The sequence below is a fragment of the Arthroderma uncinatum genome, assembly GCF_011692745.1.
Source record: "Arthroderma uncinatum strain CBS 119779 chromosome Unknown scaffold3, whole genome shotgun sequence".
In the NCBI taxonomy this organism is placed as follows: Eukaryota; Fungi; Ascomycota; class Eurotiomycetes; order Onygenales; family Arthrodermataceae; genus Arthroderma; species Arthroderma uncinatum.
In genome coordinates this window covers 172,723-192,703 of record NW_022983865.1, presented here as the reverse complement: position 1 = coordinate 192,703, position 19,981 = coordinate 172,723, and the positions used below count along the sequence as shown (strand labels likewise).

Below are 19,981 nucleotides of genomic sequence, written 5' to 3'. Positions count from 1 at the left end.
TCTGGATGTTTGCCGGGCTAGAGATAAACAAACTAGGTCATAGGACTGGCTCCTCAATTAGTGCAATGGGGGCTCTAAACCACACCAATATAGAGAGGACAAGGTCACCCATGTCCATTATCTAATACCACTCCATAATGATGCACCCCTTCCAAGTATAATGTGGCCGAAGTTAGCGGATATTTAATAGGGCCGCCAGGTATATTCCCACAACTCACGCCTACCTTCTTCGCACAACACTAACACCGACATTATTAGAGGGGAGTTCAACCTCATAGCCAGAGAGGGCTTCTATCACTATACCAAACTTGGCCTAAAAATCGTTGTCCCCGACACACACGGTTAGAAATTGGGGTTGGACGAAGAACCGGTCGGCCGTTCATTGCTGCCCCCAGTTTACATATTCGCAGGCAAGATATATGCACCGGTCCTCAAGAATCACATTTATGACGAGCTTGTCTTCGTGGGTGAATCCGACACGCTCAACTTTGCTCCGACGATATTCGCTACGGTGTATCAAAACACAAGTGGCAAGAATAATCCTCTCGGCTGATCTGTCTCCGGTAAATATGCAGATCATACCTATAAATTTATTTAGAAGATTCAGGATTTTTGAATCTCTGTTCACAGGTTGGTTCCTTCGGTGCCTATATCTTGAGACAATGCAGCAAGAAGATGAGGGTATTAAGGCCAATCATGGTAATAAGGATGAAAGTGATTACTTCAATGCAGCCGAGGAGTGATGGCACCATTTATCTGATAACGCAGCTGTAACCGTATGAACTGCATCTTGAAGGCTGATGTTGACGTTGATGTTTGACGTAGAGTTAAAGTTTGGTCAACCGTTTTTTGAGCTTAATTATATCACGTGACTGTATACCTTAAAACGCGAAAAAGGAGCGACGTTTGTTGACTTCAAGTCCACGATATAGAGAGCCATTGGAGATTTAGGGAATCATGAACCGAGGCCCGGCTTAGCTCATAGATCTTTTCATTTCTTGTTGTTGTTGTTTTGACCCTCGAAGTTCTACAGCGTACACGCTAGCATGGCCGTCACTATCCAGAGCAGCGATGAATGGACCAGCAACTTGGAAAGCGAAGAAGGCGAAGAAAGCCAGGTAGACTACCCCGAAGATACAGAAATTAAAAAGAAAATCGACAAGGCGCTACATTCCATCGATTCCAAAGGGGATTTTGCTTCCTTTCACTCCATAAATCGAGAATTAAATCCAAATCTTCATATCAATGGACTCGGCCGTGTTGTCAATCTTCCGTTATCCCCTGAGGATGCTAAATCAATTATCGATGTTTGCCACAGAAGCCCATTTGGAAAGGGCACGGAAACTCTAGTGGATACCTCTGTTCGAAAATGCTGGGAGTTAAATGCTGCTGATTTTGAGCTCAAAGCTCCGGGTTGGGGTAACTATATGAAGAAAGTAATTGCCGATGTCAGTAAGGGGCTTGGGATTGCCGACAAGGCGAGTTCCATCAGGGCAGATCCTTATAAACTTCTTCTCTATGAAGAAGGGGCATTCTTTCTATCGCATCAGGACTCTCCAAAGACCGATGGTATGTTCGCAACCTTGATCGTGTGTCTGCCGACAGAACACGAAGGAGGTGAAATAGTCCTCAACCATGATAGCAGAAGCCTCATTTTCAAGTCCTCCACAACATCAAGGGCGGGTTTCTCATATGCGGTGTGGTATTCAGATGTCTTCCACGAGATTAGGCCTATCACGGCAGGACATCGCCTAGTCCTTACCTACAACTTGATACACGACGGCACAAGTAATGTACCGACAGCGCCGACTTCGAAGGCTACGCCTTTATCAATCGCGATGCAACTATGGAAATCCAGGATTGAAAAAGACGCTGGCCCGAGCCTCCTCCTGTACAAACTTTCTCATATGTACACTGACTCTAGCCTCAGCTTCCAGCGGTTGAAGGGGAGAGACCATCAACGTATGGTTGAACTCCAGATGATATGCCAAGACTCGGACTTCGCCCTTTATTTAGGAAACGTTGAACGGAGGGTTTATGGCGGCTGCGATGACTATCCCGGCAATAACGGGTACTACGAAATTGAAGACCTTTGCGATGATGACTCGAGTTTAAAAAAGGTGGTTGACGCTGAAGGAAATATCGTTGGTACCGGACTCACGATTGAGCCTCTCGATTTTGTTCAACGTCGCGTATTAGATGGTAAGCCCACAGAAGAGGACTACTCGGGCTATACAGGGAATGAGGGAACCTCGGTGACTCATTTCTATCGAAAAACAGTAGGTTGATGCCTTTTTGCCTTTTGCTACAACGAGTGACCTTGCGACTAACCTAGGCCTAGGTTGCTGTTATTGTGCCCGGGAGCTTAGATGTTGATTTTCGTTTTCGTGGCATGACCCCTCGAAATGAGGCCGACCTAGCAGCCTGGTTGAACAAATTGCTTCCTCTGATAAGTGATCCTGAGGATTCAAAATCACGGGAAGACTTTACGAGGATCGCGAAACTCACTTTCAACCACAATGAGGTTTACAAGAAGTATGAAGCGATTAAGGGATGGTCGCGGCCCAGACAGTATTGGGATAAATTCTCCGACTCCATTATCAGTCTTATTGCCAAGGGCCTCTACACGATTAAAGACCTGAAAATGTTTGAGGAATCAATCCGACTACATTCAAGCTTTGTAGACCCGGTCCTCTACCCTTGCATTGCAGAAGCTTTGGCTGATCGCGAATATCCAGCCGTCAAGAAGGCGTAAGTACATTTATAAAGCCCTTAGGCCAATAGGTTTCTAACGTCCATCTTTCAGAATTGAGGCAATTTTGGCTAAAACTGAGCCACGGCCAAGTAAACAAGTTATTACAGTCGATGGGCTTGTTTCAGCCTGTCTGGCTCTTCCAGATGATAAGCGACCAGTCGAATGGGATGATTTAATGAAATGGAGAAAGGCAAGATTGCTTTCTATTCTACCGTGGTTTCATGGCGGTGATAAATCTGGGGGAGAATGTCTTATCCGCATCGCTGAGTTATACCCGGAGATGGAAATCCTGGAAAAGTAAGGTTTTTCTCTTTACTATTCCGTTTTTAATCATAAATTTCTTCTTCTAATGATTCTCACAGAACAATGGAGTCGAGGAGAATGGGAAGAGTTTCTGGTGTCATTGCATCCTATCTCGCCCAATTGGGTGAATCTTTCACAACAGGAAAACTTGCCATCGAGGGCTTCCCTGCCTTCTACGAATCAGCTCTTGCAAACCTAATGACAGACTTTGAGCTGGCCCAAAGTACCTTGGAGAATTACGACGTATCCTCCAGGCCGCTCAGAAAAAACCTCGATCTAGGGCCTTTGGTCGTTGATAGCAGTGATTTGATCAAAATCTACAGGCAGTGCCAAACTCTCGGCATTCCCCCTGCTAGACTTTATGCTGGTATCCACAAGTCCTTAGTGGATTGCCAGGCAATCAACGTAGCCTTTACCTCAATATTGGTTCCTTTTCTCCGAGATATAGTGTCACATCCACTAATCGATGAAGGCCAAGCTCCTGAGACTAGGTTCGTTCTTAAGTTGCTATTGGAATATGTTTTGATGTATGTTCAACCAAGAGCTCGAGCAGCGGCAAGTTGGGAACGCCCAGTAAAGTCGAGTTGCGGATGCAAGGACTGCAATGATTTGAACGCCTTCCTCAAAAGCCCAGTTCAACAATCAGCAGATTTTCCAATGGCCAAGCCGCGTCGCGCACATATACACTCGAAACTCGACGGGGATGCAAGTATCAGTCATGAAACTCGACGACAGGGCAGCCCGTATACATTGGTGGTGACCAAGATAGGGAATCCTGCCACTCTATGGAAGAACAGGGCTGTTATAGCCGTAAGGAATATCAACCGCATTGGTTCTGCCGCCGAAATGGAGGCCTACCTCGGATCTAGCGCATATAAATCGCTAATAGATCTCGATATTGTGGTCAAGGGTGGTTCTGTGAGTGACTATATCGGAAATGAAGAGATTGGTGGAAGAAAACGAGCTGCAACTTCTGAATTAAACCGCACGGAGAACCGAAGCGGCCGGGAGATCGAGGTGATTGATCTGACCAAATAGTTTACACGCGATTTGGTGACTGCCTTCCCACCGTAACGAATTTGGTTCATTTTGTTTATTTTCTACATCTCAATCCGTATCTCGCTCTACGTTCTGTTCCATTTGATCTTTATACATCTACCTTTCTTCGTTTTTTTGAGGGGAGTTGCATTTACTCAATATATACATATTGTCCGTCCATCCAGTAAAGAGGATCCCTTGGTCACAAATTAGAAATCTCTAAATTTTGACTTTCTCCTCTCTTGGTGCCTTTACGGAAATAAATAAACAACCAAACGACCATACAGTCTTGAACAAGAGTTGCATCATCGCTCTCAAGTATTATTTTATCCTCAGTACCCCGCATTCCTTGTCTATTCTCTTTACAACAAGAGATAAAGCAGGGATGCCACCTGCTCTTTCTAACGACGGCCGGTATGCTGCCATCACCACAGAAAAGGAGTTAAGAATCCATTCTCTTCAGGGAGACGGAGATGTTCGGCCAATTTCTCTACAGGACTTAACTGGACCTGTGAAATTCTTACAATGGGCAAGCCTGGATTCTGTCAAGTCACTTTCGCTTGGGCGAAGCGATGACAATACCAACATGCAACGCGTTTTATGCGCCGGCGGAAATCAAATCTTTGTTTATGATGCCAAAGACGAGTCCTGGTCCGCCAAAATAGATGCTGGAGAGAGTGTCACCTTCGTACACGTGAACTTCTCTCCATCACCAGATGAAGTCATTGCTATACCTGAATTCAACACGCATCTAGCAATATTCTCCCTACTCACAGGCCAACAGCGGGTTATCAAGGCTCCAAAATTCGCTGGGCCAGCGACTTACGCCTTTCGACCTAATTCAGGGCATCTTGCTGTTCTGTCAAAGGGTCAATCAGGCGATGTTCTATCAATACATGAAGCTGAGACCTATGAGACTATTACAGCTGTGAACCTTACGACTACAGATGTGAAGGGATTAAAATGGAGTCCTGACGGGCATTGGATTGCGGTTTGGGACACCGCTAGTCAAGGAACTATGGTGGTGATTTATACGGCGGATGGTCAGCAATTCAGAAGTTTTGAAGGCTCTAAAATAGGGGATGACAACCAAGATTTTGGCGTGAAAACCGTCGAATGGAGCCCTGATTCTCAGGTGCTCGCCATCGGCCGACATGATGGAACTATCGAGTTGATAACCGGAACAACGGTACGTTAATTCAGTTCATGGTGTTTTGAGCAGAACGCTTACTCTACCGCCCCAAACAGTTCGTACTATTAGCAGTGCTCGGAGATCCAACAACAGAACCAATCGGGCGTGATGTTTATGTCGAACACGAGTCCAGCACGCCAGATATAACAGAATATATGCTGGCCCCAGAGTCACCGGTGTTTCCATATACTTATAATTCATCTACCGAGGACCGCATCGTGTCAAATATATCATTCAACCCTACGAGTGGGACGGTTGCAACGATTGACGAAAGCATGCCGAACATCGCCTGGATGTGGTCAGTCCAAGGAAGCAAGCCGACATTGTTAGGAGCTTTAGTTCACAGTTTCAGCATCAAACAGCTGTGCTGGAATAGTGAAATCCCGGATCTCCTTATGACCGTAAGCGGAGACGATACATCGTTAGCGGTGCATCAATGGTTATGTGGACGCAGCCCTCGAGGAGCCATACTCCGTAGCCTGCGTGGACGGTCCGAAGCAGCTTGGATCAAGACGGATAGGGAAATGAGCGGGCTTTTCTGGGTTGGCGGCCAGAGGGGATACGAGATGGGATATCTTGTCGGCACAGGACAGTTGACCCAGATGTATAAAGTAGCCAGCATAGATGCACCGCATCCTGCTCTAAGTGAGGACGACTTCCCTCCGACGAAATAGAGAAAAATATGGCTTAGATAAGCAAACCACGAACTGTAAAAGCGGCAACCGCCTAGTTACTGACTAATCACTAAGGCGGCGAGAAATAAGTCACGTGCCAATAATGATCCTGTTTGGGAATAATTAGGGCTTAGGGCTAATACGCTTAGTCATACCCCACTTGAATTTTGGCAAACTGTTTTTTGGCGACAAAGACGACTTTCTCCCTGTCGCTGATTCTCCTCGTCGACAACGATCCGCAAGCTCATCCAAAATGGTCAGTACTATCGCATTTCTTCGCCCGGTAGCTAGCCTACGGGCTCCTACTGCTTTGCGCATTCTCGCTATGCCGTTTAGCGCTTTTGGCTAGCATCCTGGCAGCATGCTAACCGTCTTTACTACAGGCACCATCAGCATCCGCCGGAGGCAAGAAGCAAAAGAAGAAGTGGTCCAAGGGAAAGGGTAAGCGGGTCCTCATCAGCATTCCATAACGCGTCTACCCATCCGAGTTGTCAGGCGATGGTCGGTCGAGAAGCGGCGAAGGCATCAAGGGTGAATCGTACACATGGGAATATAACACCGCTAATTCACCGGAATAGTCAAGGACAAGGCCAACCACGCCGTCATTCTCGACAAGACTACCTCCGAGAAGCTCTATAAGGATGTCCAGTCCTACCGATTGATCACCGTCGCAACCCTCGTCGACAGACTAAAGGTCAACGGTTCTTTGGCCCGTCAAGCGCTCGCCGATCTCGAGGAGAAGGGTCAAATCAAGAAGGTCGTTGGACACTCCAAGATGAACATCTACAGTGCGTCCTTATTTTTCCAGCATTATTACTTTATCCCTAGAAGGGTTTTTGAGATTGAAGACCATGCTAATTATGACGTTTTCAATTTAGCCCGTGCCGTTGCCGCCGAGTAAAGAAAAAACATTAGGATTTCTTTTCTGCCCTCCTTCTGTATTCCTCTGGCGTTACCTTACGTTTACTTGACACGGTTCATCATCTCATGTAGCGATGACGAGAATATAAGACTTTCTCGTCTTTTCCTCTTCCATAGTACCTGTTCTTTTTTCTCCATTGGGTGGAACGAAAAGTGGGAAAAGAACCTTTGATGCATGGCATGGTACAAATGAGGCTTAATGTCATTTTATATTTAGCCACCCGAAAATGAAACGGAATTAGAAAAAGGAAGGCCGCTTCTGATATATGAGTCAAGCAATTGAGACTGCTTCCGGGTTGACATTACCCAACACTGGACATAGCGCAATCGATCGTGGTTCGATGCTTTCTACATGGTGAACATGTATAATTACTTGATGGGCCGCCCCTCCTTAAAATGACGTCCCAGGGATATCACGCTCAATGGCGGCCTCCTTTCTTCACCCCTGGAGGATATGTAGGTTCACTCTTAGCAGCTGCACCCTTCTTCAGCTCTGATCGCTTCGGCCTCCCTCCCTGAGCTCCCGCACAGAGCTCTCTCTTCTCGCCCTGTTCATCTTGACCGTCACGTATCAGCTTTCCAACCTCAAAATACTTCCCACTCTCAGCGAAAAAGTTCTGCCAATGCGCAACTTGTTTTTGAACGTTTGCCCGAGCTTCTCTTAGCTCTTTTTCTCGCCGAATCTTCTTTGCAGCGTTGGTCAGTCCCTCCTCCGGTATATCATCAATGGGTAAATACATCTCCTCCAGACCGCGTAAGTCGGACGTCAGGTCTTCCTTGAAACAGCCCGACACGAATGCGCGTGTTGCATCTCGACCGGCAAAGAAACCGTATCCCCCTCCTGGACCGTACATGCGTCGGTTGGCTGATACGTCGTATATTGTGTAGTTGACGGAGACGTACACCGGTAGAGTAGGATCTGTGCCATTGTATAGGGACAATTCGGAACGTGAAAGGACGAGAGGGCCATTCTAAAGTAGTAGACAATATCAGCATTTTTACTTTTCACGCAAACCATTGTAAGGAAGCTGGAGATCAAATACGTACGATATATCTCAGAAGCACAGGTAGCCGCGTGAACCACGGCCGCTTATATCCCCATATTATTGAATCGGAGGTGATATAGTAGGATAGACCGGATGAAATGAGAATAACCAGAAATATAAATCGTAGTATATCGACAACTCCTATTCTGTTTGAGCTGTCGTCCACTATCTCTTCTTTGACTTCGTTGACTTCTTCCGCCTCGTCATCGCTCGTGTCCAATTCTTCCACGACTGCTGTTCTGCGGCCGGGGTATACGGTGTCATCGAACTGCGGTTGTCCTGCTCGAGGATAATTTTCGCCCTTGAAACGTTTTAGCTTGTGGTGATATCGCTTGTAGTCAAAGCCGACGATGTTACCTTCGCCCTATATCGTATGTTGGACATTGTAAACAAAAACGGCTATTTTCAAACGCTGCTATACAATCTTTAATAGCCTCGTGGCAATAATTTCATAAACAAACAATGGGGGATCATAAAATCTTTAGGTTGTGGTTATTTATGTTGGAGGATGTTCCTATCAGTGCATGTTGATAAAGTATTTATTTTGAGCTCTCCCCAAGTCACATGTAGATTGGTTGTGATGACACGCATGAACAACTTCGTAACCGTCTAAGAGTAAAAATAAATACTCCGTAGGTTGAGAGAATAAGCGTAATATAGTTGGATTTCTTTTTGTTCAACTAGAGTTATACTGAAATTATCACCGAGAAACGTTTCTTTAGGCTCTTGTATGTATAATGATACCTATGTCCATCCCCATGACGAATACGGTCCTGGACGATAAACTCCTTAGTTTATCATTTCTTTTTGTAGTTTTATTGGTGCTCCAAATCCGAAATAGCCGCCCAATGCCTCTCTCTACTGGTTACTCCTGGTCCCATGTTCTACTAAACACCTCGTTGAGAGCATCTTGAAACGTCCGACAGTTCATATCAATCAGTCCCTTCTTTTCTTTAGCATCTGGGTTTTTGATGACAGAAACCAGGCAAAGGTATCTAAAGTTTCAGGTCAGCTATGTTATCAGGTCCGTAAAGATAATATGCTTAAGATAATATGCTTACTTGTTCATTTCCATCAAGTGAATCATGCACTTGTCGTGGAGGATAACGTGGCTCTCTGCCTCGGAGACCTGAGGCCCCTTGGGTTTTCGGTCCGGATGATCCCACGAGTACAGCTCGCTGATATCGACAATCACGTCGATATAATCGGAGCACATCTCGTAGCACGCCATATCCACAGGCCTCGTGTCGGAGGCAATGTAGATCTTGCTAAGCACGTCGAAGAGATAGGTTTTCTCCATGCCAGAGTTGTTGGAGAGGATATTGATAAGGTTCTCCAGCGTTGAAAGTTGAGGGATTAGCTTTTGAATTACCTTGCTGAAGGCCTCGAAGACTGAATAGTCATAAATTGAGGTGAGGTAGTAATGTATAGGCGCATTTTCGTAGCCAGCGTCGCTTAGCTCGTCCGAGATGCGCTGGACGATGTCTTGGAACGTGTCAGAGCGGTATTCTTCCGAAAGTCCGTCTACCTTGTGGATGAAAACCTCGATATTGATGTGCGGGTAGTACTGCTGGATCATAAGTATGGTTTTGTTCAACCGCGACACAGCTTCCAAGTAATCGTCTTGGGCGTCTATCACCCAGACCAGTGCCCCCAGGTTGCTAAATAGCTCCTCTTGGTCAAACGACGGTTCCAGATACTCTAGCTGACCGGGAAAATCCCAGATTTGAAAGTCCATAAAGGAGCTAGACGTGTTCGCGTTAAAAAAGAAGGCATCAGAAGTGCATTGCTTTTTCAGGCTCTGCTTACTGGATAGCATCCTTTTGAATGCGGGTTGTAGATTCAAGAAACAGAGTTTCCGTTGGGGGCATTTTATGAAATACTACGCTCTGAATGGAGGATTTCCCGCTCCTAAAAGGAATATTAGCATAGGCAAATACAAATCTTTTTCTGCATCTGATGAACCATGGCGGCTACATACCTGCGTAGACCCATTAACAGGAGACGTGGCCGTGTTTCACGGAATTTGGGGTTGGATATCTGCGCGGATCGAGCCACGGCTTGATTGTGGGAAGTATTGCCCTGTAAATTTTCCTCGAGACTTAGCTGCGCTCTAGTTTTGATAACTGGTGGCTGACCGTGGAGAAGAGAGGTGTTTGAATAGATAAGACGCTCCCCGCCCTGGTCGACGGACGAACGTGACCGACAGGGTAGAGTGATTGACATTATAAGGTGACCTCAAGCCAGATGGGGATGAAATGCGTGCAAACGAGATGAATATGGCTATTGTGTAAGGCCCGAAAGCTTTTATAGCATAGAAGGGCGTCTATATGGGGATATGCAGTGTACGACTCCATAACACCGCAGCATGTTCACAGCTATCATGTTCCATATATCAAACAAAAGACATGTTGATATTACCATGGATCAAAGCGTGAGAATAGCCAGGTAGCGTTAGGGTATAGAGGGTATTAGATGCATTCATTCCACTTGATGGACACCTTGACAGTGAGGTAGGTGGTAGGAAGGGAATAGCAGCGGAGAGGAAACCAGTAGAGATGACGGTGATAGACCAGGGCTGAAGGAAATAAGAAGCGGCTGGGCCCAGGGAATATTAATATATAAACCAGTCAGGCTATAGTAGCATCGCAATAAGGCCGATGGCGTCTCCCAGAGCCGCCAAAGATGAAAGGGTCGCCAATCCTGATCCATGTCAAGGGGGTCGGTCTATTATCTGCGTCGGAGGTACGGTACCACGCTGGCTGGCTTGGGCCTTAATTCCGGGAGGCAACGGCAGGACAGGATGTAAGGATGTGCATTTCATATTTGGCGGGTCAAGAAACGCCGGGGGAGGCTAAATATGTCCCCATCGACCTGAGGAAAAAGGAACGAAAGGGGAAAAAAAAGCGATGAAAGAAAAAGGACAAGGCAGGAGAGAGGAAGAAGCGGTGTCTTACCTCCATGGCTAGTGGTTTGGCGGACTCTTTCGCGTTTTTTACCTGCTGACCGCAAGATCGAGGAATTGAGCCTGTTCCTCCTTCTCGTCCAGTAACGAGACGAGGGGAGCTGAGACTCGCGAGGATGAGCTGCTGCGGCGGCGGCTGAGATGCCCCGGGAAGTTGCCTAGCTACAGAGAAGAAAGAGTCCTATCAACGGCCGTTCATCATCGTGGACCTTAACCTCGTCTTCTATCAACCGCATATATGTATGTATGCGGATATATCCAGATCGTAGGGAAAGCTTGAGTGACACCAGGACGCCAGGGACATACCTAGTTAGACAGCAGCTGAACAGCCAATATATCGACTTCCGATAAGCTTCAGGATTGTGATTAGACGGCGATTTATTTATTTTATTTTTTTTTGGGGGGGGGGAGGGGGCGTATATTGGCCGTGGATACGACGTCCCTGGATGAGATATGGCCTTCTCCGAAGCACAGAAAAGCGGCTCCGGTACTCCGGTATACAGACAGGACAGGACTTGGTGGCGCTGAAGCTATCCAGGCCGACGAATCTGCTTCGATCTGAGGGTTACTTGCGGTCTAGATAGCTAGCGGTTGCTGGGGGAAGAAGCCAGACGAAGCCGGATGAGACGAGTCGAATCTGCGGCCGTGAAGCAGCGTCTATGTATGTGCACGAAACGACGATGTCGCCCGCGAGATGACCAGTCAGAGGATCGCCAGTGAGATGGATGCCTGTATTTGGCTGTTGGACGCTGTGTGTCGCGGGTGCTGGGTGTGATGAAGATGTGGCGGCGCGATGGCGATGAGACTGAGGATATTTATGTCGAGCTGCGCTAGTTGGACGTCGATATATGGTACTGCCAACGAGTCAACGAGTCAAGCGAGCTGGAGATGGTACTCCTCGACGGACCAAGGGCATCAAGGGAGACGTTCGACGCTGTATAAGATGCAGATGCAGAAGCAGAAGTGCAGGGTTGTTCCACCGCATAAATAAACAAGCATCTTGATGGATTTACGATTTACGGCCCAGGAACCATCTCCAGCAGCCATCTCGGGCATATCGCACCATATATACGGCCTGCATGTATAATACGACTATCAAAGGTCTCAGGGCCGTCCTGCCGACCTCGTAGCGGCATCTGGCTACTTTTACATCGACTCTATCCCCTACATGCTGCGTCTGCTGCTGTTTCGCAGACGTTTCGCAGGCCAGCAGGGCTCAACCATGTCCGACCAGCTCGGCCTCGTCCCCCGAGAGCGTCCTGAACATGCGGTCAGCCATAACTTAGGCCATCTGCTCGATGTTCTGTCTGTTTTGTCCAGCGAGATGACTCAGGAGCCAAGCCGGGCTAGAGATGAATATTTAAACCGACTCAAGATAGCAACTTCATATAAACAGATATAGAGAGAGATACAGAGACAGAGACAGAGAGCGGTTATCTCTGACGTACGAAGGCATCCTCTACCGGCGTTATTCTAAACTGAGCAGACCGGCGGCATATATTGATTGAACTGCCTATACACAATGACGACACTTGTCCCCCGCCCTCCCAACTCCGACGAGGAGCTCCGGCAGCTGTATCCCAGGGAGCTGGAGCTTCAATTAGTGCAGATAGTCAGTATTCAGCCTATTATCCGTCATTAGGCGGCGCTGTATCCTGGAGTTTACGGGTTACCGGTTAGCTAACTCGGGTTGTGCAGTTCCTACGCCATGGTATGTGGTCTTGCGGTGCCACGGCGTGAAATGTCCATTAACAACGCCCTTATAGGAGAACGGACGCCGGTCTCTGCAAGATTCCAGAATGTAGGATAGGATGCCTCTGCTCTCATTCAATTAATAGTCAATCAACAGTAGACTAACTCGACGGATAGGCTGGACTACACCCATGTACTGAACCTCGGCCCTACCCTTCCTCTCCGGACGGTATCTAAACATTCTCTTGACAGACTGGCCGTATTGCAATGTCGCTTCCCGGCTTACTGCCATGGCGGCATCCAAGCAGGACTTGTCGACGTGGGATTCATTTCAGTGGAAAAGGAGGATAGAACGCTTTGGGGACGCGGACGAGCCAGTCATCGCCGTTGGGCCCAAGGGAGAAGTCGATGGCATCTGGTAGCTCTTTCACCCTGACATGTACTCTACGAACAAACCGCTGATGCTCCACGTATAGCCAGCTTGGAGAACTGACCGACAAAGGGCGCCAAACCACCTATGAGCTCGGCCAGAGGTTCAGACAGCTCTACGTCGAGCGCCTTGGCTTCATGCCGGAGATAATATCGAATACGGATAACATGTATCTCCGCTCGACTCCTATCCCACGAGCCCTGGAATCGCTGCAGAGTGCCTTCTGGGGAATGTATCCGCCAAGTGCCAGGACCGCAGACTTTGTCATGCCATCTATAATCAACAGATCGCCTGCAGAGGAGACTCTCTTCCCCAACGAGAGAAACTGCCATCGATTCAGACAACTGGCCAGGCTATTCGCAGAGCGTGCTGCAGAAAAATGTAATCCAGTGCTTTTCCATGATTAAATTGATACTCCGCTGTTTAGCTAGGCTCTTTTACTAACTTCTCGCCTAGGGAACGACTCGAAGGAGATGGAGTACCTCAACGCGGTCTGGTCAAAGTGGATGCCTGAAGACTCTCCTCGACTGGCCGTTGACTCCCGCCCACGGCTCTCTGGCGTCTTGGATACGATTGCCTCGACCTATGCGCATGGGCCCGACACACGTCTGCCGGCTGAGTTCTATGACCCAAAGGCCCGCGAAATCGCGGACAAGATAGCCGTCGATGAGTGGTTTGCGGGAGGAATGGAGAGCAGAGAGTACCGCAAGCTTGCCGTTGGCGCACTCATGGGTGACGTTGTCGAGAGAATGGTCCATACCGCTGCCCATAAGGGATGGAGGCCAATGGCCGCCGCCTCTTCAACCAGAGATATGCCCGTCGTTAAACTGGCGCTGAATGGCTGCCACGATACCACTCTGGCCTCCATCCTCTCGAGTATCGGGGCGTTCGAGAACGAGAAGTGGCCGCCATACACCTCTTCAATCGCAGTAGAGCTATTCAAAGAAGCCCCCGGGAAGGAGAAGAAGGACATATCCGGTTCACCGGCAGGGCTGGTTCTGGAGGAGTTCTCTGGCCCACCCATCCAGAAGCCCGTATCAGACAAACCCTCTTTCTTCTCGTTTCTCACAGGTAAAAAACAGGCAGGTAGATCGCCTTCCGGCCTCGCTCGTGTACCCCAGGCCTCTCACCCGGCCTTGTCAAAACACTACGTGCGCATCCGCTATAACGATCGGCCGGTCACTATCCCCGGTTGCGCAGCTAACCCGGCCAACCATCTACCTGGCGACAAAACATTCTGCACGTTAGAGGCATTCAAGGAGATCGTCGACAAGTTTACACCTTCCAACTGGCGAGAAGAGTGCGGCATGAACCTCGACAAGGGTTTGTTCCCTGAGGGAGAGCAGCAGCCGGCTGGCTACTAGGTGTATATTCCCGATTAACCTACATTAGAGTAGTTACTCCATAAAATATATTATTTCCCCGTACTTCTTCTCTTCTCCTTCTCTTCTATATATTGTTATCGATAAGTGCTGAGTAAGCATTTGTACTGTGAAAAATTGTAGGAAGAAAAACCTCCAACGCCTCAAATCACAGTCTGGCTCTTGGTTGTCATAGTTATATCCCCGTATTTCCATTCCTCGCGCTCTGTTTTATTCATAACCCATGACAGCATTGAGCCGGCATATTGGCTGCTTTACAAAGGGCCCTGGCACAGGTGAGTCAAGGTCGCGTGTTTAAACTAAACCACACTCTCTCTCCGCTCTCCGCAAACCGTTTCTGGAGCCCGCATATACTTAGTATAACTCTCCATCAGTGCCAGCTCAAGTCGCGTTGGACCTCTGTACTTAATCCATTCACGCGCATCACTTCGCCTACTCGACAGTTACACACTACGACGGTTCTCGGGCAGTCAATAAAAGGTCAAGGAAGCCGGATAAAACAAAACTATACCTGGGTCCTGGAGGATAAACGTATATCGCGGCATTTGATAGTGAAAGACGGCAAAACAAAGACACCACGCGGCATCGGGATGAAGTCATTTATCCAGTTCGCGGTCGTACCGACCTCCGATACGCCAGGCACCACCCTCATCCTTCACTACGATGACAAGCGCTACTTTTTCGGGAACCTTTCCGAAGGGTCGCAGAGAGCCTGCATTGACAACGGAGTTCGGATGTCAAAGTTGTCGGAGATTTTTATGACTGGCACAACATCATGGTCATGCAACGGGGGGATGCTGGGTATGCTTCTAACGGTGTCAGATACCATGACAGCGGCATCAGCAGCCGCTGTAGACGCGGAGAAGCTAAAGATCAAGAACCTGGAGCAACGCTTGAAAATAGCGGTGCGACAGTCGGAAATCGATGACCTGGTGGCACGGATAAAGCGGCGCAAGGACGGCCTATCAAATGTGCCAGAGTTCTGTGGCCAACGGCCACTCTCTCTATACGGCGGGCCTAACTTGACGCATACCCTGGCGACTGCGAGAACGTTTGTTTGTCGAACCGGCGTACCTATCGAAATCCGGGAGTTCGGTGGTGTTGACAGCGAAGAGGGCACTGCGTCGAGCGACCTTTCCAAACCTGCCTGGTCGGATGAGAACATCCAAGTCTGGCCTCTACCGATATACCCATCGGCTCCCAAACCACGCACACGAAAGAGAAGCTTGGACGAATTTGAAGAGGCAGTGGAAGTTGCACCGACTAAAACTGCTCGGGAGAAGGATATGCAGGCCAGACAGAAGATAGTCCTGGATATGTTCAACTCTCAATGGCGCCTAGATACCCTGATTGAGACTCCTTTAGCCGAAGTGTCCCTGCCTGCCACACTCTTTGTCCGTGACGCAGACACGGGGGAGGTAAAACCGTACGACGGCCCAAAGCCTGGTGACGAACAGCCGCTCCCGGATATTAAGGTCCTTGTCCGGCAACCCTGGCCCGGCGCGATGGTTGACTCCCTGCCTGCAGCTAAGCCGTCGGAGTGTGCAATCTCATACATTGTGCGTGGCCGCGACATCAGAGGCAAGTTTGACAGGAAGCGAGCAGAAGCTCTCAACATTCAAAAATCAGATTACAAGATATTAGCATTCGGAGGCAATGTTCAGTCGATAGACGGCAAGACGATCACCCCCGACATGGTCCTCGGGGATACCAGACCAGGCAAGGGCTTTGCTGTTATCGAGCTGCCTTCTGTTGATTATATTCAGGCTCTGGTTGACCGAAAGGAATGGCAGACCCCTGAATTTATAAAGGGACTCGAGGTGTTTATTTGGATCCTTGGTCGTGGTGTCGGTGGACATCCACTCCTACAGGAATTCGTGGCGAAAATGTCGAAATACCAACACGTCGTTTCGGCGCCGGATTATTGCCCCGACAGTTACGGTTTCCCAGCGGCATCCTCTGCTACAATTGACTTTTCAACCATCGATAGTGATCGATACCAAATTCCATTCTGCAACAACAGAAGTGAAAAGACTCTTGATAGTTTTACACCGGCAGATTCTAAGGCACCCGTTTCTATTGCCCAGGCTAACCTGGTAGTTGACCTCGAACCCGTCCTTAAGTTTGATAAAAGCTCCGTGCAAAACCCCGTCGGTACATCCAAGTCAAACTCCAGGCTATCTCGGAAGAATAGTTATGCAAGACTCATTAGAGAGTCGTCCGAGAACCCGAGAATCAAGGGGAAAGCTAAAGAGCTAATGGACAGTATTCCTAACGGAGATGCTGAAGTTATTTCTCTTGGTACCGGCTCCTCGTGTCCTTCTAAATACAGGAATGTGTCTGGAACCCTACTGCGAGTCCCTGGGCACGGGAATTATTTGCTCGATGCGGGCGAAGGCACCCTGGGCCAATTGAAGCGCATTTTCGGGCCAGAGGAGCTCAAAGAAGTCTTCCGCGAGCTTAAAGCTATATGGATCAGTCATTTACATGCTGATCATCACTTAGGGACCACGTCAGTGATAAGAGCCTGGTATGAAGCTGTTCACGGAAAGTCACCTCCTCCAACAGCTGACTTAGACATCCCCGAGGATGAAGTGTCCAAAATTCTTCAGGAAAAGAGACTCTATGTTATTTCAGCTCCTCACATGCTGCAGTGGATGGCAGAGTATGCCAACGTCGAAAACTATGGCTACGATAAAGTTATCCCACTCTCGGCGTCCTCATACGAACATCCTGATGGGAATACAGAATTTTTTTATACCATCTATCGTCGTCAAAAGAATGGCAGCACCATTGTGGACAAAGATGGCAAACACCTTGGAACTCGACTGATGTTTGAGGATGCGGCATCCCCTCTTACCAAGCTATTGAAGGAGGGTACTGGACTCGAGGCCCTGCTCACAACGCCCGTCGCCCATTGTCAAGGAGCAAAAGCCGTCTCTTTCGTCTTTCCCACGGGATTTAAAGTGTCTTACTCGGGCGACTGCCGTCCTTCTACTCGCTTCATCGAAATCGGCCGCGGGTCTACACTCCTGATCCATGAAGCCACTTTCGATGACAACATGATCTCGGATGCAGTTGCTAAACGTCACTCAACCATCAGCGAAGCGATGACAGTCGGCCTTCGCATGGAGGCCAAGGTGGTTGTCCTAACTCACTTTAGTCAGCGATATCGGAAAATGTCTGATATCGATAATGCAAGGGAAGTTGACATCAAGCCACCCAGAGTTTGGGGTAATAGACCCAGCCCTGGAGACAAGAAACCACGTCAAGCCCCGTCGGTGGTCCGCGACATTCCAACAGCTGAAGATCCCGAAGAAGACTATACTCTATCCGAGAAAACAGCTCAAATTGAAAAGGTTGCCGAACAAACGAATTCACGAATCACCAGGCGAAACTCCAGTCCAAGGTCTAAAAGTCCAAGGGCTAGAAGTCCGTCCTCCAATCGCCCACCCATTGTTCTAGCGTTTGACAACATGCGATTACGGGTGGGCGATGCAGTCTACGCTGAGGCATACCAGCCCATCTTAAGCAAATACCTGGAATTAACCCAAGAAGATTAGCAAAAATGCACTTCTTTCTCTTTGTTTTTTAATTACATTCTCAGGCGAGTTGGAATTTGCATATTTGCAGCCTCAATCTCTTCTCAGCATTTTACACGCATACACCACATATATACAATAGCTATGGGGGGTGTTATAAGGACCGGAGGATGTATATTTTCGTTTAGCATAGATGTCCGATTTTATCATCCTCCTATACTGTATCATATCATATGCCTTTTCTAACCACTCTTGACTTAACTGCCATCACAGGATAATAATTCCCATACAAAGCTCTATGGATCGACTATTACATCGTGTCAGATCACCAATGCAAATTACTTCTCGGGCTCCAATATATCCGTAACATCAAATAATCATTGATTATTACCTTCTCAAGAAAAGCCTCAGAGCGCGTATCGCGGGTGGTATGTGACAGTCTCTGAGGCTTTCAACGCTTGATCTATTTTTACTCTTAGAAAAATCAAAGCCACAAAGCCACAAAAGCTTCTACATCAGATATCTACTCCATATATGAGCTGGCCGGCTATGCGGCCTTGATTCTCTCGCCTTCAGCTTGATAATATACCCGGAATAACGTGGACCCTACATCCACCATACCAATCTTCTCGGGGCTCTTGGTATTGTTTCCAGGCCCTTAGCTTGGCCCAGCATAACCTTACGATGATTCCTGAGCTCTTGATCCTTCGCCGGATCCTCAATGTTTCGAAGAATTTGGCTCGATACAGAGCACTCAGCATATCTATTTTTGGTTGATTGTGTGGATCGCCGATGCAGTCAGCCTCCTAAAACACAGATCCAAATTATTACGGGGCTTGAACCGGCTTCCATTACCGGGCTGACAAGAGATACTCGCCATGCCAGGCACAGCATCAAAGCCGTATTGTAGAAACGTTGATGTATCCCATTCAGCCTTAATTGTTATATTCCTTATCCTAAAACAGACAGTTACGAGATATCGTACCTGACTTGGTGTTTATTTTCAATATATCCATCCATAAAATTGCATAAATACCTAATATATACCGGGTGCTGCTGAGACGTGAACCAGCTAAAGCATCTGTCCCTTGAACTTTTCGCGCATCGCCTCCAGATCCTCTCCCTCGAAACAGCAAAGCTGTGTCTTGGCCGTTTTCTCGATTGCCTCGTCAACGGGTGTATTTCCCTGGATCAAGTCTTGATACCCTCGGATATCAGATCGAGCCAGAACCTTGTCAGCCACAATGGCCACGTCTTCACGCGAAATCGGCGCTCTTTCTCCGGTGCCAGTTCGACCGAACTCGACCTTCTTTGTCGCGGGATCATCGGATAGAGTCGTGGGACGTAGATTGATTCCCTGGAAGTTAGTATCGCCTTTCTCCTTGCGTTGGGCGGTGATGACGGAGAAGTATTCGTCTGCATCAAGCTTGGCCTTGTAGTAGTCTGGTAGCGCGGCTTTGATGCGGTCTACTGATTCCCAGTCTGCCGCTGTCCACCAGGGAGCGGGCTTACGACGACTGCCAATGTGTGAGATGAGCAGGAATTTGGTGATGCTAGGCTTGGACATGGCTGCGTGGATGAAGTGTTTGGCAGCCTCTTGGTCGATAGCATATGTACGCTCGACGGGGCCTTTGCCTCCAGCTCCTATCGATCATATTAGCAGTTGGACATCGGATGATACATGATGTAGTATATACGTACCGGCTGCCCAGACGACATAGTCTGGGTTGGCCGCCGTGATGACCTTGGCCGCATCCTCGCTACTCTTTACCTTCTCCAGGTCAGAGATGGAGACGGTCACCTTCCCGCCCTTGCCATCGTCTCTGTTAAACTTGAGGATATCAGATTCATGTTTTGGATCGCGAACGGCGCTGATAACGTCCCATCCGCGGGCAAGGAGGAGAGGGGTTAGAAATAATGCGATCTTTCCATGGCCTCCTAGAAGCAGCACACGAGGGACGGAAGACATGTTTAGTGATAAGGCGTATATAGGCAGTTGACTTTTCAGTAACTTGTATAGTAAATACTATGTTCTGGACTT

General features: G+C 48.2%; 5 protein-coding genes across 5 annotated transcripts; 3 read left to right on the top strand and 2 right to left on the bottom strand.

The window, feature by feature from the left end:
* Positions 1-1,046: 1,046 nt before the first annotated feature.
* On the top strand, positions 1,047-4,096 carry GIQ15_03860 (uncharacterized protein; the record flags this gene model as incomplete). The annotated part of the gene is made up of 4 exons (XM_033551277.1): positions 1,047-2,279; positions 2,342-2,751; positions 2,807-3,052; positions 3,118-4,096. 4 exons carry the CDS (start codon positions 1,047-1,049, stop codon positions 4,094-4,096), a joined length of 2,868 nt encoding a protein of 955 aa, XP_033405007.1.
* Positions 4,097-4,481: 385 nt separating this feature from the next.
* GIQ15_03859 (40S ribosomal protein S25) lies at positions 4,482-6,863 on the top strand (the record flags this gene model as incomplete). The annotated part of the gene is made up of 7 exons (XM_033551276.1): positions 4,482-5,285; positions 5,345-5,586; positions 5,641-5,933; positions 6,112-6,218; positions 6,346-6,403; positions 6,541-6,750; positions 6,841-6,863. The coding sequence occupies 7 exons, from the start codon at positions 4,482-4,484 to the stop codon at positions 6,861-6,863; spliced, it is 1,737 nt and encodes a 578-aa protein (XP_033405006.1).
* A 439-nt stretch (positions 6,864-7,302) lies between these two features.
* Positions 7,303-9,800, bottom strand: GIQ15_03858 (uncharacterized protein; the record flags this gene model as incomplete). Its single annotated transcript, XM_033551275.1, has 5 exons — positions 7,303-7,854; positions 7,931-8,293; positions 8,825-8,924; positions 8,991-9,674; positions 9,739-9,800. 5 exons carry the CDS (start codon positions 9,798-9,800, stop codon positions 7,303-7,305), a joined length of 1,761 nt encoding a protein of 586 aa, XP_033405005.1.
* Positions 9,801-14,988: 5,188 nt separating this feature from the next.
* On the top strand, positions 14,989-17,961 carry GIQ15_03857 (tRNA endonuclease; the record flags this gene model as incomplete). Its single annotated transcript, XM_033551274.1, has 1 exon — positions 14,989-17,961. The coding sequence occupies one exon, from the start codon at positions 14,989-14,991 to the stop codon at positions 17,959-17,961; it is 2,973 nt and encodes a 990-aa protein (XP_033405004.1).
* A 1,051-nt stretch (positions 17,962-19,012) lies between these two features.
* GIQ15_03856 (NAD dependent epimerase/dehydratase family protein) lies at positions 19,013-19,909 on the bottom strand (the record flags this gene model as incomplete). The annotated part of the gene is made up of 2 exons (XM_033551273.1): positions 19,013-19,584; positions 19,642-19,909. The coding sequence occupies 2 exons, from the start codon at positions 19,907-19,909 to the stop codon at positions 19,013-19,015; spliced, it is 840 nt and encodes a 279-aa protein (XP_033405003.1).
* Between the last annotated feature and the right edge of the window lie 72 nt (positions 19,910-19,981).